The following is an 18,026-nucleotide window of genomic DNA, read 5'->3' as shown; positions in this document are numbered from 1 at the left end:
AGAAACTTTAATCATAAAAGGTGAAAACAGTTTGTGATTTATAATGGTTTAATTTTCATGCTGAATGTTTGAAGAGAGTATTTGTAGCCCCGCCATGTTTTCCAGTTGATGCCGTCCGCCATACTTTCATGGTTTCCTTTAAGGTACTGTCCGTTAGGATTTGCAGTATGACAGTTACTATACCAAAAACCTCCCTTGAAAGAGGCAGCACAATTTCCGCTAGCTAAATCATTATCAACATCTTTTGTTGAAAACAACATTCCATTATGGGAAGACAAGGAATCGCCTGAAAATTAAAGGTTTCTGTTTTACGATCTGTGTAATATTATATACATGTACATTGTATAATCAAGACTGAAAACATAGTTACAAGAAATTTTAAACAAAAAAATATCTGCCACTAATATACATGTATTTTAGTACAAACAATGAATAGAATTTACTTTTTTTTCTTTGGAAATATTTCCATGTTCTCTGACGGATACCGGAGTACTTCAACCAAAATACAGTTCACGCAAATGTATACTAGAACATTTAATGGTTGTACTCAATTTAAACTGTTATTTAGTGGAATTCTCTAGTTATATTGCACTAATTAAGACCACTATATCTCTCAAAACCTTATGTATAGCGTATAAAACGACAGCCATATGGCGAGACGAAAAGAACAATTGCTAGTGAAAAATAGAGAGAAAGCAAGACCGTGGCAACTAGCTAAATTATTTATGGCAAAGCCAATTACTATAGTATATAGTATGCTGCATTAATAACGGTTTACGACCCCAATATCCTTTATCATACTCAAACACTTCAAAAGAGCAATTAAACTATTTAGCCACAGTTTTCTTTCTTCTTCTTTATTTGATCAAAGAATAAATTGTTTTGTTTAACTTTTGTTTAACGTTCCTTCGAGAATTTCCATTCATACTGAAAAAACACAACTGTCTTACTGATGGCGGCCTGTACTCAGCACTTAAAGCCTTTGTGCAGCACGGATTCTTTTTCGTGCCATGATACGAGACCTCAGTTTAAAGGTATCATCCAAAGGATCGGTCTCCACGTCCTAGCTGCAGTGGGATTCGAACTGGCAATGCAAGGATCAACTCTTTATTCCGCGACTAAGAAGCAAATGCTCTAACCACTGCGCCTTGCGGACATTAAGATTTGAATTTTTAGGTAAATTTAGGTAAATATTTTCATTTCTATTTTTTTTTCTCTGTGATAACTCTTTGAAAGTTAGTGGAGTTGATTTCTTGATAATTCTACCGGAATCTAAATTGGACAAATCGATAGATCAGGAGCTTAGGAGGCTAAAATTTTTAAAATCTAAATTACAATTTTATTTCACAATGAAATGGAAATATAAGGAATCACTGTCTAGTTAGTATAGTATGCCAGGGACATCAACGATAGAGGGAAACGTGGGATAATTTTATTCTACATTTCTCACTATCGTTGATGCCCTGGCATACTTTACTAACTAAACAGTGATTCCTTAAATATACTGATATGAACGATGAAAAATTGGAAAGGGATATGGAAAATGGAAGTTGAAGGGGAGACATTTTAGAAAAAAAGACTTTGGTAGTTGTGTGAGTGGCTGGGGGAGAGGAAAGGAGGGTACCCCAATGTCCATTTCACATACCTGCTGTACCAGAATATCCTCCAATGGTCAATCTGAATTTTGTTTCCCGGTTTCCAACGACAAAAACTTTATACTTGGCAAATCTGCTTTCTCCATCAAAATCGGCCATGTCGACACGTAATTCATACAAAGCCTGGCTTGTCAGCAAATGTAAAAACTCATTGCCTTCAATAGATAAAAATCTTATTGACACTAGATGGGTAAAATAATTACTTTGCTTAATTTTTTTGTGAAACCCTTTAAAAAGCATAAGAAAACAAAATTCTAACCAATCCAAAGTTCGTTGGTTCCATCGCTGAAACCAAACTGATAGTCTGCCCAATCTCTGAAGAAATCAAGACTCCCGTCTAATCTTTTCTGTACAACCTGTGAATTCAAATCAGTAATGATGAAATCTGATGGATACAGAAGAGGAAACGTCTGCTATTTATACACTTTGTAACTAACTAGTTCGTTGTTTCACAGCGAAACAAAGTACAAGTAGTACTCACCAGCCATCCACCGTCATCAACGTCCATGTCACACAACACATCGATCCCCCTTCGGAGGCCGCCCGGATACACCCGATACACCCCGGAGGTAGAGTTTGGTTTCTGAGTCAGGATATCATAGCAGTCCCGAGGTACTTGATTCCCTAAAATAAGTGAGAAAAGAATTTTTGTCCTCCGCTTTCATTGAAAGGAAGAGGATATTCATTTTGGTCTATCAGTCCTTCTGTTATTCTACTTTCCAGACGATATAGATCTCTAGAACTCTGGGAGTTTTTTAACTCATTCTCCTTGAGGGATAGTTTCATTTTCGGGCAATGTCTTGAAAAGCATTTGTGCTTTAGCTATGAAATTCTATTCAGCTACCCCTAATGGCCTTCAAACTTTTTATTTTGAGGTCACATGGTCAAAGGTCAAGGTAAGAAATTCATACATTGCAAAACAGTTTCATTTAATAAACTTCTCTTTAAATTTTCTTCAATGAATTTTAATATAACAACTCTTAATGGCCTAAACAAGACCCTTCATAATTGTTGCAATTCCTCAAACTTCCAAGGTCAGGAATAGTATATATTGACCCCCCCCCCAATCATTAAAGGGAGCACGTGGTAGGTGCGACACCGGTCGGCAGGGAATGTTTACTCCTCCATGGCACCTGATCCTTCCCCTGCTGTTTTTGGAGGTCCATGCTCCCGATCTGCATTGTTTAAATCAATTTTGAATACTGTTCGTTATGACCATATTTTCTTTTTCAACTTCATCCACCTGATCCCACCTCAGATGTTGTGGAGATCCGTGTTTGCTCCTGGTTTGTATTCTTTATGGACTTTTGGGCTTGAATTCTGTTCCTTATCTCAATATTTTTCATCCAATATCTTCTAGAACCTCAACCGTACAAACGATTAACATTGTGGAGTTGTTTCGATCTTATATCTTATACTAATCCATTATGTTTCCTTATTGAACGATGACTGCCTTTCGTTTGTTGAGGTTGTATATATTTTTGCCAAGCAATGACTCTTTTTCTCTTTTGTCATACAGCTGTTAAAGTTTTAACCCAGTCCTTTTTAATTTTTTCTACAATTGAAGGCCATATTTGAAGCAATTTGGTTATTTACCCTAACCACCACAAGATCAGTTTGAGATCGATCGGTAACTATTAAAAATAAACATAAGCCCATACCTGAGTAGTTGGTTTGGTGTTGTATCAATGTTCGGAGTTCGGCAACGATTAAGGAGTTAGGGTAGTACACCGCGGCAGCCAGCACGGACGTTAACGCCAGCAGCGCCAGTAACGAGGCATTCCCAGGACCTCGGGGTTCCTCGGTCACCAGCTTCTTTTTACCTTTACCGTCTTTTTCAGACGACATTTCCACTCTCAAATCAGCCATGAAAAAAGCCCTATACGCTCTAACCTGCGCAGTGTCAGTTCTCCTGTATTTTTATCGTTTTCTTGGAGATATGTGTAACACCCTGTATTGAAACCTAACGATGGGTGGTGTTTACTTTTAAATCTCTGATATGATTCAGTGAGGAAATTACTAATAACGTAATGTAATCGAAATGCGGATGAAAGGACAAAGATTTCCGAGTTTAATTTAAATGTCATCGCTTTGTTTGAATCAAAAGAATATTTTTCACAGGAGTTTATAAATGTCCATCTTGTATGATAATACCGACTTAAAATTAGCTTGGTTGATTATCATAGCCTGAGGCAACTGAGCAAAGAGCGAAGGGGTTAAAAGAACTTGGGTACCCATGTATTTCATGTCACTTGAACTGTCAAAATGACGTGTCGCCATCCCAGGATGTCACAGAGATCTTATGTTGTGTTGCTATTTTCAAATTCGATACCATCATTCCCATTTGCAATTGATTTGAATTTTAAACATTACGTCATTTCATTTAATGATATAATGACCATATTGCAAGGGCAGATTTTTTTTCCAGTCAAGAGAAGGGGGGCATCAACTGTATCAAAGAACTACGCACGCTAACCCCCAATTCCCGCCTACATTTTACAACTATTTAATTCATGACGATTTGGCCATAAAATCTTTGTTTAATACAAAGAACAGTTCAGTGGTACATGTAATTGACTTATTTTAATACCAGTGCTAAATAGTAAAACATCCATTTAATTCCAGCCCTTGAAATAAGGGGGTAAACGATATTTTCCACTGAAATCGAAATATACCATATTCTGAAATACTAGTAGCCTTAGATATGAATAAATGTTTCTTAAATCTCTTTCTTATGTTTTGTGCATATAAAATTAAGCATATATTAGTTACATACAATGTTACAGTTATAAAGGACTCGGAAATTGCTGAAAAAAATCTAAAGTATTTCTGTCTTTTTTATGTTTATAAACATATGCACCCCCCCCTCCCTCCCCCCGGTGAATCACAAAAAGATTTGGTATGAATTTGTGAAATAACAGTCCATATAACCCGTAAAAAGGATTTTTTTTATACCTAAATTTTATCTTTCGTTGCTTTTTCCAAATAAGCAATATTTTATGAAAATCCATATAAAAATCAATATAAATAATTATCTTAACTTTTGAAAATTGACTTGAAGGTAGGTGGGTGAAAAATACTATCATTCGCAATTCTTTTAAACTCGAGGATTTTTGACAAGCAAATAATAAAGAAATAAATAGAAAATATTAATACTAATAATGAAAAAACAACAATTTTTCATATGTCGTGGACAAGGTTAAAGTTCTCTGAAAGGGGGTCAAACTGTAAGGCCAAGGTCAAAAATAGTTATACTCACTGAAAGGTCTTGTGAATAATATATGTAAAATACGGAAGCTCTAGTACCATCTGTTCGAAATTTGTGGCCAATTATATACTGTGGTAGTTTTTGCAAAGTCAAACTTGGTCATACTCAAAAACAAGGTCTTGACACAAGGAATGCACCTGTGAAACATGAAAACCATACTCCAACCCTCTCAAAATTTACTTTTGACCAGTGAATACTAGGGCTTTCATATTTCACAGGTGAATTCCTTGTGACAAATTCTTCCTTTGGATACCAACAATTTTGACCGAGTTTGACTTGCATTTGAGAAACTTTAACCCTCGCTATAAGCTGCCACATGGGGACATCAGTGTTTCAAAAATAGATCTTGTTTCTTTACTTTTACACATAATTTGAATTACAAAGGGGGTATATAAAACCTCCACACGCCCTCGACACATCCTCTATATTCGACCAAGTACTGCATTAATTTCCTTTTTTAAAATCATAACTTTTTAGAAGTGGTGTGATATGCAAATTTGCGAATATATTATAAGTAGGGCTGGGTATTGACCCGAGATTTCGTATTGCGATATATTGCGATATTTTAAACTGTATTGCAATATGTATTGCAATATTTTCAATGTAATTTAAATGACATTTTCTTACTATATTTACACTAATTTACATGCAGAATGTACATAACTATGATAAGTAACCAACACGGGAAAAAATCTTGTTGATTTCATTTATTTTTATTTATTTATTTATTTATTCAATTTGACAAAAACCACATGTGGCGCAAGTCATACATACAGTAAACAAATATGAAATATATAGTCACATAGCTTTTCTTATATTACATGCATCACGTATGAAGTTACAAATATTTCTTGTAGAATTAACATCTGCTGGATTAAGAATTTCATAAGATATACATGTATTATTAAAAAGTGTACAAAATTCACTTCTTAGTTGTTTATAAAGAGGACATACAAATAAGAAATGATGTTCATCTTCAATGACATTTTTACAATTAATACAAAATCTTTCATCTCTTGGTATAATTGGGTTACAATATCTGCCAACCTTCTACCTGTAATTTGTGAGCACTTATTCTCAATCGAGTTAAAAAAGAACGAAGATTCTTGGAAATGGAAAAATTTAAGTATGGTTGGATTTCAAGTTTGTTTAGATTCCCTTGACTTATTAACTGGCTGTAGAATGATAATTTGCCATTACCTTTTTCTCTGATATTTATTATATCCTTAAAAACTGTATTCTCAAAATATTTTTTCAAATTATTTTCAAAATCATTTATTGATAATGTATTAGCATTTGAACCAATAACTTCATCAAGTATAGCTTGTATACAATTTTGCCAACATGTTTTTCCACTTCCTGCAAGTTTTTCATCCTCTAAATATGCATGTTGTAAAAGTAAGTTTGAATTCTCTTGATCTGCAACAAGTTTTTTAAATCTATAATAATATCTAAATAATAATTTATAAACTCTGAAAATAATGGGAAGTGCACCAAACTCTACTCTAACTGCTAAATTAGAAGCTTTATTATGGACCCCTAAAATGTCTTTCAAGATGAAATTTTGAATTTTTTCAAATAGAGTTTTATCAGTCTTTTGTAATTTTCTTAAAATCACTTATCCAGATTTCAGAAGCATAAGTTAAAATTGGTATAATGCATGATTCATATATCTTAAACTGAGCCTTTCCTGAGAGACTAACATTGTTTGGTAGTTTCGATTTGATCATAAAATATGCTTTCCTTGCTCTACCTGCTAAATTCTCGCATGCATATTTCAATTTACCATTATTTTTTAGGACAACACCCAAATATTTATATTCATCAACAAAATCAATAACATCTTCTTTAAACTTCATTGTTTTACAACTCAATTTTTTAAGGTTTTTACTAGAAAATACCATAGCATTAGTTTTTTGTGTATTTACTTCTAGCTTCCATTCACAACAATATCTTTCCAATGAATCAAGACATTGTTGTAGCCCATCTACTGATTCAGATACAAGTAATAAATCATCTGCAAAAAATGAGCTGTTAAAGTTAATGTTGTTCAATTGAACAGGGCATGTTTTCGAAGAATCTAAATATTTTGTAAAATCATCAATAAAAATGTTAAAAAGTGTTGGACTCAAATTGTCTACCTGTTTTACTCCACGATTTGTGGGAAAAAAATCGCTATGAACATTTGATTGTTTAACAGCACATACAGTAGTAGAATATACATGTTCAATAATTCTATAGAAATTACCTCCAATACCTTTATTTAAAAGCTTATGAAGAAGACCAGGTCTCCACACAGTATCGAATGCTTTTTTAAAATCAACAAAGCAAGCATATAATTCTATTTTTTTGCAGAAAACATATTTGTTAATTAATGGTTTTAAAACAAATATATTATCAGTTGTACGACGTTGCTTTCTAAAGCCAGACTGGAAAGGGCTTAGTTTAGAGAATTACTTTCTAGATAATCTGACAATCTTGTTTGCAGTAGTCCACTAAATAATTTTCCTAAACAACTATTTACACTCAAACCCCTGTAATTGTTACAATTATTTGGATCACCTGATTTATGAAGAACCTTTATAAATGACTGTTTCCATGCTTGTGGTATCTTACCAGTATTAAGAATTTTATTAAATACTTTTACCAATGTTGGTAGGAGAATATTAGAACTTGTTTTTATAAACTCATTCAAAATTAAGTGAGGTCCACAACTTTTTCCATTTTTAGCTCACCTGAGCCGAAGGCTCAAGTGAGCTTTTCTGATCAAAATTTGTCCGTTGTCTGTCGTTGTTGTCATTGTCGTCGTCGTTGTCGTTGTAAACTTTTCACATTTTCATCTTCTTCTCAAGAACCACTGGGCCAATTTCAACCAAACTTGCTACAAAGTATCCTTGGGTAAAGGGGATTCAAGTTTGTTCAAATGAAGTGCCACGCCGTTTTCCAAGGGGAGATAATTATGAATTAGAGAAAAATTAATGGCATTGTTAAAAAATCTTCTTCTCAAGAACCACTGGGCAAGGAAAGCTGAAACTCATGTGGAATCATCCTCAGGTAGTGTAGATTCAAGTTTGTTCAAATCATGACCCCCAGGGCTAGGGTGGGACCAAAATGACCGACCAAAGTTTTACAAAGGAATATATATGAAAAATCTTTAAAAATCTTCTTCTCAAGAACCACTGGGCCAGGAAAGATGAAACTCATGTGGAATCATCCTCAGGTGGTGTAGATTCACTTTGTACAAATCATGACCCATCTGGGCTAGGGTGGGACCAAAATGGCCGACCAAAGTTTTACATAGGAATATATAGGAAAAATCTTTAAAAATCTTCTTCTCAAGAACCACTGGGCCAGGAAAGATGAAACTCATGTGGAATCATCCTCAGGTAGTGTAGATTCAAGTTTATTCAAATCATGACCCCTCGGGGCTAGGGTGGGGCCAAAATGGCCGACCAAAGTTTAACATAGGAATATATAGGAAAAATCTTTAAAAAATCTTCTTTTTCAAGTACTTCAAAGCGATGATTAGTGATATTTATATGGAATCATCCTCAGGTAGTGTAGATTCTAGTTTGTTCAAATCATGACCCCCTGGGGGGTTATAATTCAAGCCTTCCCCCCTCAGTAAACTCAGTTCTGACCTGATTTGTGCTTTTTCCTAGCTGATGTGCTCAGGTGAGCGCTTTGGCCCCTGGGCCTCTTGTTTAAATTTTTGATTCCTATCTTTACTTCTCTACAGGTGAAAGGGAAATCTAAGGGCGATTTCTCATCTAAATAGGTATTATCTAAGTAACTTCCAAAAGGATTATCTTCTTTGGATGTTAGTAATGTTGAGAAATGATTCACCCAATCCTCCATTTTAATAGCTGAAGTGCTTTCATGCTGTTTAATTTTATAATTGTCAAAATTTCGCCAGAACTTTTTTGTATTGTTAGTACTATCACTGACTTTATCAGCAAGAGATGAATAAAAATTTGATTTTAATTGTTTCCGTGCTTGATTATATTGTCTCCTCAGAGATGTAAATGTTCTGTGTAAAGAATAGTTATTTTGAGAGGTTTGCAACTTTTTGCCTAGTTTTCTTACTTAATTTCTAAGTTTTAAACAATCAGCAGTCATCCAAACTTTCTTAGGTTTTGCTTTTCTTTTTCGACTTTGTTTAAAATTTGTATAATGTGGTTTCCTCGTTCTTAAGGATTTATATCCAGCATTGTTATATATATTAGTCATTGTATTGGCTATAGTGTTTACATCTAAAAAATTTGAGTCATCTAAGATATTGTTTAAGTGTGTAAGATCATCAACCGATTCCTCATCTAAAATTGCATCAATATATCTTACTTTACAGTTTTCTGACCAAATAAAAGTGCCAGTGCAAAGATTGTAGCTATCATAATTTACACTAATGTTTCTAGTGGAAATATTAATACCTGTTGATAATAGACAATGATCTGATAACTCATTAGGAGGTGATACACAAAAGTATTCAATATAAGTGTACAGTATGTTACTTGCTAACATGTAGTCAACAGTGCTTTTGCCATTTGAATTATAAAATGTATAAAAACCAATGGAGTCACCAAGAAATCTACCATTCAACAGACGAAGATTATTGGACTTACAAATCTCTGTTAATAATTTTCCATGGTAATTTGAAGTTTTATCTAATTGTCGACGAACAAGAAAATGACCCCCAACATATGAATCAGGGAGGGGACAGTCAGAGATAGATTCACTTACACTGTCCTGAGTAATAAAGTCCAATAAGTTTCCAGTTCTTGCATTAAAATCACCACATATTAGTGTCTCTCCATCTCTTGAAAAATTTGAAATTTCATTCTCCAGTTCTAAAAAGTTTTGTTCAGATGTCTTTTTGCCAATGTACGGTTTCATGTAATAGAAACAGCAATAAAGATGTTTATCAAATGGTAGTCCTATTGCTTTATCAATTTTTAACCAAATAGAAAAGTCATTTTCTTTAACAATCTTGACAAATTTGCTTACAAAGGGTTTATAATACAATAATAATCCACCAGAACATTTAAGTTATGCTCTGAAATGTTCCCACAAAACAACTTCTGTCTTACTGTTTGGCTTAATAACAAACTTTCATAAGTCCATTTTTAAATTTAATGACAAAATTCCTTAATCTAAGTATATTGCCAATATATCGATATTACAAAATCGTATTGCGATACGATATTTTTTATCATTGTATTGCAATATATTGAAATATCGATATTATTGCCCAGCCCTAATTATAAGTATACATATGCATGTATTAAAATGCTCATCAGAAAAGAGCATTTTCCTTCTCATCAAAAGTTATGACTATTCTCAGTTTGAAAGGAAGGAGGTAAACCTCAGATTTCAAAAGGAAATAATTAAATAAGTGGAATTTAATGCATTTTGGCGACTTTGTTAGCCTAAATCATACATGGAAGCAAAACAATGCGGCACCGAAAGACATAGATGAAAATGGATGAGACAGATTTCACTCGGAAAGAAAGCATGGCCGCCCAGAACAAACGCTTTGTCAATTTGTCAGAACGGATTTTAAATTCAGTTTAAGATATATGAATCATGCATTATACCAATTTTAACTTATGCTTCTGAAATCTGGATAAGTGATTTTAAGAAAATTACAAAAGACTTTGATAAAACTCCATTTGAAAAAATTCAAAATTTCATCTTGAAAGACATTTTAGGGGTCCATAATATAGCTTTTAATTTAGCAGTTAAGTAGATTTGGCGCACTTCAGTTTAAGATATATGAATCATGCATTATACCAATTTTAACTTATGCTTCTGAAATCTGGATAAGTGATTTTAAGAAAATTACAAAAGACTTTGATAAAACTCCATTTGAAAAAATTCAAAATTTCATCTTGAAAGACATTTTAGGGGTCCATAATATAGCTTTTAATTTAGCAGTTAGAGTAGAGTTTGGCGCAACAGAGTTTATAAATTATTATTTAGATATTATTATAGATTACAAACATAGGTAATCAGAGATTACAGAGCTCACCTCAACGAGTGTTGTCTTTAAGTAAGGCAAAGTCACACAATTAACCAACAAGAAGTGTACATTCCAAAAATGAAAATATTTAAGCAATTTTAATCTGATTTTGAAATAGAACTACATAAAAAATTTAAACTAGTTCTTCTTCATGAAAATGTAATTAAAATCCAGCATCTGAAGCAAATTTGAGAGTTTTCATCTTTTGATGCAACATTTGGGCAAGTTTGGTTTATACAATGTTATATAAGCCTTATAGTTTTTTGGTAATAGACCTGCACCCATAACTTTTACCTGGTCTGTTATCTGAAAATGTATGTCGAATTCAGCATCTGAAGCAAGTCCATTAGTGTGCATCCTAAGATGTATCATCCATGCAAGTTTGCTCATTATAGGGCTCATAGTTAATTGGAAATGAAACATGCATCAAAAACTAACATTTTCACTCATCAACAAAAAGTAGGTCAGATTCAGCATCCGAAGCAAGCCCAGTAGTATGCATCCTTATATGTATCATCCACGCAAGTTTGGTCATTAAAGAACTCATAGTTACTTGGAAATGAATCATGCACCAAAAACTTTAACCTATTCACTCAACTGGAAAAATGTAGGTCAGATACAGCATCCGAAGCAAGCCTGGTAGTATACATCCTTATATGTATAATCCATGCTAGTTTGGCCAACATAGGGCTTATAGTTACTTGGAAATGAAACCTGCACCAAAAACTTTAACCTGTTCACTCAACCAGAAAATGTAGGTCAGATTCAGCATCCGAAGCAAGCCCTGTAGTGCATCCTTAGATGTATCATCCATGCAAGTTTGGTCAACATAGGGCTTATAGTTACTTGGAAATGAAACCTTCACTAAAAACTTTAACTTGTTCACTCAACCGGAAAATGTAGGTCAGATTCAGCATCCGAAGCAAGCCCAGTAGTATGCATCCTTAGATATATCATCCATGCAAGTTTGGTCAACATAGGGCTTATAGTTACTTGGAAATGAAACCTGCACCAAAAACTTTAACCTGTTCACTCAACCGTAAAATGTAGGTCAGATTCAGCATCCGAAGCAAGCCTGGTAGTATGCATCCGTAGATGTATCATCCATGCAAGTTTGGTCAACATAGGGCTTATAGTTACTTGGAAATGAAACCTGCACCAAAAACTTTAACCTGTTCACTCAACCGTAAAATGTAGGTCAGATTAAGCATCCGAAGCAAGCCTGGTAGTATGCATCCTTAGATGTATCATCCATGCAAGTTTGGTCAACATAGGGCTTATAGTTACTTGGAAATGAAACCTACACCCAAAACTGCACCAAAAATGTTAACCTGCTCCAAAAACATTAACCTGGTCATTCCTTTGCTGAAATTGCAGCATCTGAAACTTTGACTGGTACAATGAAACACACTAGAACCATCTTCCATGCATGTCTAATCAATATAGGACATAGAAGTACTTAAAAAGAAAACTGCTCCAAAAAACTTAACCTTAACCTGGGACGCCGACGCCGACACCGACGCCGACGCCGAGGGTATTACATAAGCTCCCCCAACTTCGTTGAGGTGAGCTAAAAACTTGTTGCAGATCAATAGAAATCAAACTTACTTTTACAACATGCATTATTAGAGGATGAAAAACTTGCAGGAAGTGGAAAAACATGTTGGCAAAACTGTATACAAACTTTACTTGATGAAGTTATTGGTTCAAATGCTAATACATTATCAATAAATGATTTTGAAAATAATTTGAAAAAATATTTTGAGAATATAGTTTTTAAGGATATAATAAATATCATAGAAAAAGGTAATGGCAAATTATCATTCTACAGCCAGTTAATAAGTCAAGGGAATCTAAACAAACTTGAAATCCAACCATACTTAAATTTTTCCATTTCCAAGAATCTTCGTTCTTTTTTAACTTGATCGAGAATAAGTGCTCACAAATTACAGATAGAAGGTTGGCAGATATTGTAACCCAATTATACCAAGAGATGAAAGATTTTGTATTAATTGTAAAAATGTCATTGAAGATGAACATCATTTCTTATTTGTATGTCCTCTTTATAAACAACTAAGAAGTAGTAGTTATACAATAGGTTTTAGTTGGTTATGTACAGAAGGACGAAGGTGGGGAAAAAAGGTTACGCGGCCGCGCCGCGTCCGAGTGACATTTTTGCCGCGCCTTCGTCCTTCTGTACATAACCAATTAAAACCTATTGTTTAAGTCACATGTACCAGAGCCATGCGAGGTATCTCGCACGTGCAAAAAGAAATTTCGGCGCTTCATTTCCCGATTACAAGTCATTTGATGCGGACGGCCGCCGATAAAGCAGCGAAATGGAAATGGACGATACGTGCGAGGGTTTTTTTGATTTGGGGAGCCTGTGGGACACGACAATTGACGACATTACTCTTTCGGAAGCAACTGAGCAGCTATGGGACACTACCATTGACGGCATTACTCTCTCGCAAGCAACTGAGCAGATAGAAAAGGAGATCGAGTGCGAAAATTTGCTAGAGAACATCACCTTATCTCAGGCGATCAACTTGTACAACCCCGGCCCCGATGACATGGAATTGGACTACACGGTTTATTTTGATGTGCTCACAAAAAATGAGGGAGGATCTAAGATGTCGGTTGGTCGTTATGAACATTTTGTAAATGACAGTGATTGAAAAGAGTTGCATAATTCGACAGAAAGCAAGAACACCCGCAAGAACACAAATTGGTCTGTAACTACGTTTAACGACTGCCGTTCCGCTCGGATGTTGACAACAGGGGACCAGATTCCAGATATTCTGTCGTTCTCTGCAGAGGAACTTAATTTTTGGTTGTCAAGATTTGTTGTTGAAACGCGACGCAAAGATGGCAAAGCGTACCCTCCAAAAACACTTTACATGCTTTGTACTGGACTTTTAAGACATTTACGAGAAAACGGTGTGCATTTGAATTTTCTTGATGACAAGAATTCCCAATTTTACGAATTCCGGAAGACTCTTAGCGCAAGAATGGCAGAACTTACCGCACAAGGAGTGGGGACGTCTACAAAGCAGGCCAAGCCTATTTCTGAAGAGGCAGAAAATGTTCTCTGGGAAAAGGGTCTCCTCGGCAACAATACGGGAGAATCTATGTTAAATACTGTCTTTTTCTACAATTGCAAAATGTTCGGACTGAGGGCTGTTGACGAGCACAAAACATTATCTGTTAACCAGTTTGAGTTAGGTCAAGACCAGAAGGGCAGGAAGGGCAAATAAGACATACAAAGGTAAGTTGATTTACTTATTAAAAAACACTACAAATTGGTTAGGCCTATCACATTTTAAATGCGTGGACCGCAAATTGCTGAAAAATTGTTAAATAAATCCCTGTATCGATCCGTTAATTTGTATTTTGACCTTGTATAGAATTTATATCAATAATAAAAAACAACTGAAAAATACATTTTTGTGGAGAAAAAAAAACTATTGATAGAAATAAATTGTGTAATTTTTTTAGGAAAGTTATAATTTGAATGTACAGTCCTTGTTTGTATTTTTTTTAAGGTGGATTGTATCAAAGACACGTGAGCGCGAAATCGATAAGACATCACTTCCAGGGCGAAAAAGTCTACAATATCTATCAGGAATACTTCAATCTGGTGGTGATTCAGAAAATAACCGATTTTACCGGCGACCATTGGCAAATGGAGAAAAAAACGAAATACGTTTCAGTGTACAACCCACTGGAATCAACAATTTATCTACAATTATGAAAAATATGTGTGACAAAGCCGGAATTCCCGGATTCTTTTCTTATCATTCTGGTAAGCGCACTTGCACAACCACTCACTACCAAGCCGGGGTATCGGAACAGGAAATCATGGAACGTACAGGCCACAGATCTATTGAGAGTGTCCGCAAATACAAGCGTCCGAGTGAGGAGATGCTATGTGATATTTCCAACGCATTGGAACCAGATGAACCGGTCAACAAAAAGGCAAAGTCCTTGGACGAAATTGAAAATCCAAACTATGGAGATTGCGAGTGTAAAAACACATTTAACAACTGTCAAGTATTGTTAAATCGTTGAAAAGCATGTTGTTTTAAAAGTTGAGATGACGTATTAGTTTTTCATTTTATGTCATACACTGGACTGAAAGTGTATGTGAATTTTGTTAATCAATGTTGAGGAAAATGTAACTTTTCAATGATTATTAAAGTTGGAAATTTATGCAAATGATTTACGTCATGATTTTATTGTAGCAGTTTTACCACGCCCATTGGGTATCAATGGTTATGTACAGATACCCACAGTTTAGATCAAAAGAAAATTACCGCTGCTATGGTACATGTGAATTTTGTACACTTTTTAATAATACATGTATATCTTATGAAATTCTTGATCCAGCAGATGTTAATTCTACAAGAAATATTTGTAACTTCATACGTGATGCATGTAATATAAGAAAATCTATGTGACTACATGTACAGTGTATATATTTTATATTTGTTTACTGTATGTATGACTTGCGCCACATGTGGTTTTTGTCAAATTAAATAAAAAAAAATTCCTAGCTTATAATTATTCAGCTAGCAACCAAATGCAAATCAAACTCCAAGGTCAAAAAATGGAAACAAATTATGAATGCAGAGAAGGAAAAAAATTATGACAAATGTTGATTTTAAAGAGCCAAACTTCAAGGTCAGAGCCACAGGTTCAAATTTAAGCAATAGGTACCCAGGGAAGGCCTTATATATAATAATTTTTGTCATAAGAAACACACTTATAAAATATTAAATCCCAAATACCAACTGTTCAAAAGTTATGACCAGGGATAATTTTTTCTCCAACAGCTTGTCATACCGAGGTTAAAATGTCAAAAATTTAGTATCCAAAGGAAGGTCTTGTCGCGAGGAATCATCAGTGACACCTGTAAAAAATGAAGGTTCTAGTAATAACAGTTCAAAAGTTATGTTCTAGGTCAAATGAAGTTTTTAAAAATGGATCGAATTCAATTCAGTGTCATTTAAAGTCATGATCAAAAGGTCAATGAATTGAATGGTCTCAAAGTGTCATGTGATGTATGAAAGAATGACATCGGTTAAAGTTGCCAATGGGTAAATTCCTGCAAAATTTTGTCAGACTCCAAGGACAAGGTCAAGAGGTCAAATATAATGGTACCCAAAGAAAGGCCCTTTTACAAAGAATACACTAGCGGAATATGAAAGTCATAGCTCATAGCTTTTGAGCTTGCAAGGTTCATATATGTTTTTGTGGACAAACAGACAGACGGACGGACAAGGCAAAAACTATATTCTATGAATCTACGATTATAGGGGTATAAAAATTTAAATCTAATATTTTTAATTTTAAGGGTATATGGGGATGTATACGCCACTTTTTCACAATTTCTATGAATAGAGTAAGCTCCCTTTGAATCGATCTTCAAATTTTGAAGATAAGAAAGGTATATTCTTGTAAACACAAAATTTTGAGACCATGTGGTAATATTTATTATTTTACAAATCTAGGAGAGAATGTCAGAAGATAACTCACTACAGCTCAATTTCTATGTTGGAAATGAAAAACGAACGAAACAGAAAACTAAATATAGCAAGAAACGGGTAATATTTTGTAATTTTCAAAAAATTTAGATACTGTTACTTTTTCCTTATGCATATTGTTTCAACTCTTTCAAAAATCATATCAAAGGCAATCTTTCAAATCGTTTTGATTCTAAAATATTAATGATATTGTGTACATTTGGTAGCGCAAGGAAGATACATACAGCTGTAGTACAATTAACCATATATACAATCTCATGATTAGAGGGCTACCTGTCCTACTGTACCTATGACATCACTTTTGCATTATATTTTGAAATACAACGGCTTCCAAACCAGATTCAATCAACGGATAATTTTTGGCCCAACTTTCTGCTTTGAAAGAAACCAGTTTAATGGTGTATTAACACAGTTGCAAATCCAAAAGTCATGCTAAAATGACCCAATTTCAGAGAGATCGAGACCTTTCATTTTTCATGAGATTTTAATTATTGTTTGCCTTTGATAAACAATGTAATGCATATTTGGAATCAAAGTGTTAATCACACTCAAATATTGTATATCTGGGGGAAATATAATTGGATCCCTTTCACACATGATTAACAGCAAAGGCGAAATTGACATTTTTAAAAATTTCTAGATCTCCCTCTTTCAGTATCAGGTGATATATGTCTTTTCAAATCAAAATTTATTACACTGATATTCATAAATGATTTTTGTTTTAAAATTAATTATATCTGATTGCTGAGTTAAAATTTAATATGAATCTTCTTTTTTCCCCAGGGAACGAGAATAAAACAAAGAAGATTACAAAAAGCCACATCCGAGCTAGCTGCTTTTCATTCAGATAAACCTGATCAACCACATAAACCAGAGACAATTCAGGAAACAGAGAGTGAAAAAGAGGTTCCATTGAAACCAAATAAAAACAAACCTGAAAAGGAATATGACACTTCAAAAGTTCCTGTGATTGTATCCTCATCTTTGAAGAGAAAACACCCAAATGATGTGAGAGAAGTGCCACACAAAAAAGAGAGGAATGAAAATAAGGTGTTCATATCCTCTTTGTTCAGGTTTAATCCTGAGATTCCAAATGTTGAAAAGTAAGTCTTTTAATATGAATTTTGTGTTTTGTTTATTTATACAATTTAATTTTGAAGCCAAAAATCAATTGAACATTTAATATTTTATTTAGGTCAGCTGTTGCAAAGATAAGAGAGGAGATTTTCTCTTCAAAGAATTTCAAAGATCTAGAACTACATCCCTTCATGGTAAAAAAAAATGTTTTGTTATAACCTGAGTCATTTTAGATATTAATATAAAAATATATTGCAGGAAGTTTCAATTCATTGGTTAACATTAACTGATATGTTTCAGATTTCAAATTTAGAGGAGAGATTCAAGATAACACAGATGACATCAGTGCAGCAGAGAGCCATTCCACAAGTACTCAGTGGTCACGATGTCCTTGTCAAGTCACAGACGGGGTCAGGTCAGGACACGCTTCTTTAATTTCTTTTATGGTTTATTATTCATTT

General features: G+C 34.2%; 3 protein-coding genes across 3 annotated transcripts; 2 read left to right on the top strand and 1 right to left on the bottom strand.

The window, feature by feature from the left end:
• Positions 1-30: 30 nt before the first annotated feature.
• On the bottom strand, positions 31-3,587 carry LOC134259216 (ficolin-2-like). The gene is made up of 5 exons (XM_062741815.1): positions 3,317-3,587; positions 2,137-2,279; positions 1,915-2,011; positions 1,646-1,810; positions 31-286 (listed from the first exon to the last, which is right to left on the bottom strand). The coding sequence occupies exons 1-5, from the start codon at positions 3,522-3,524 to the stop codon at positions 39-41; spliced, it is 861 nt and encodes a 286-aa protein (XP_062597799.1). The 5' UTR covers positions 3,525-3,587; the 3' UTR covers positions 31-38.
• A 10,366-nt stretch (positions 3,588-13,953) lies between these two features.
• LOC134259217 (uncharacterized) lies at positions 13,954-15,013 on the top strand. The gene is made up of 2 exons (XM_062741817.1): positions 13,954-14,156; positions 14,488-15,013. The coding sequence occupies exons 1-2, from the start codon at positions 13,954-13,956 to the stop codon at positions 15,011-15,013; spliced, it is 729 nt and encodes a 242-aa protein (XP_062597801.1).
• Positions 15,014-16,393: 1,380 nt separating this feature from the next.
• Positions 16,394-17,980, top strand: LOC134259215 (probable ATP-dependent RNA helicase CG8611; the record flags this gene model as incomplete). Its single annotated transcript, XM_062741814.1, has 4 exons — positions 16,394-16,548; positions 17,272-17,591; positions 17,684-17,759; positions 17,866-17,980. Coding segments are annotated over exons 1-4 (598 nt in total), but the record flags the coding sequence as incomplete, so codon positions are not given.
• Between the last annotated feature and the right edge of the window lie 46 nt (positions 17,981-18,026).

This window comes from Saccostrea cucullata, unplaced genomic scaffold (assembly GCF_032062105.1).
Source record: "Saccostrea cucullata isolate Sc308-1 unplaced genomic scaffold, CSIRO_AGI_Scuc_v1 ctg13532, whole genome shotgun sequence".
NCBI lineage: Eukaryota > Metazoa > Mollusca > Bivalvia > Ostreida > Ostreidae > Saccostrea > Saccostrea cuccullata.
Note: the sequence above shows the minus strand (reverse complement) of the source record. Positions and strands in the feature narration are given on the sequence as shown.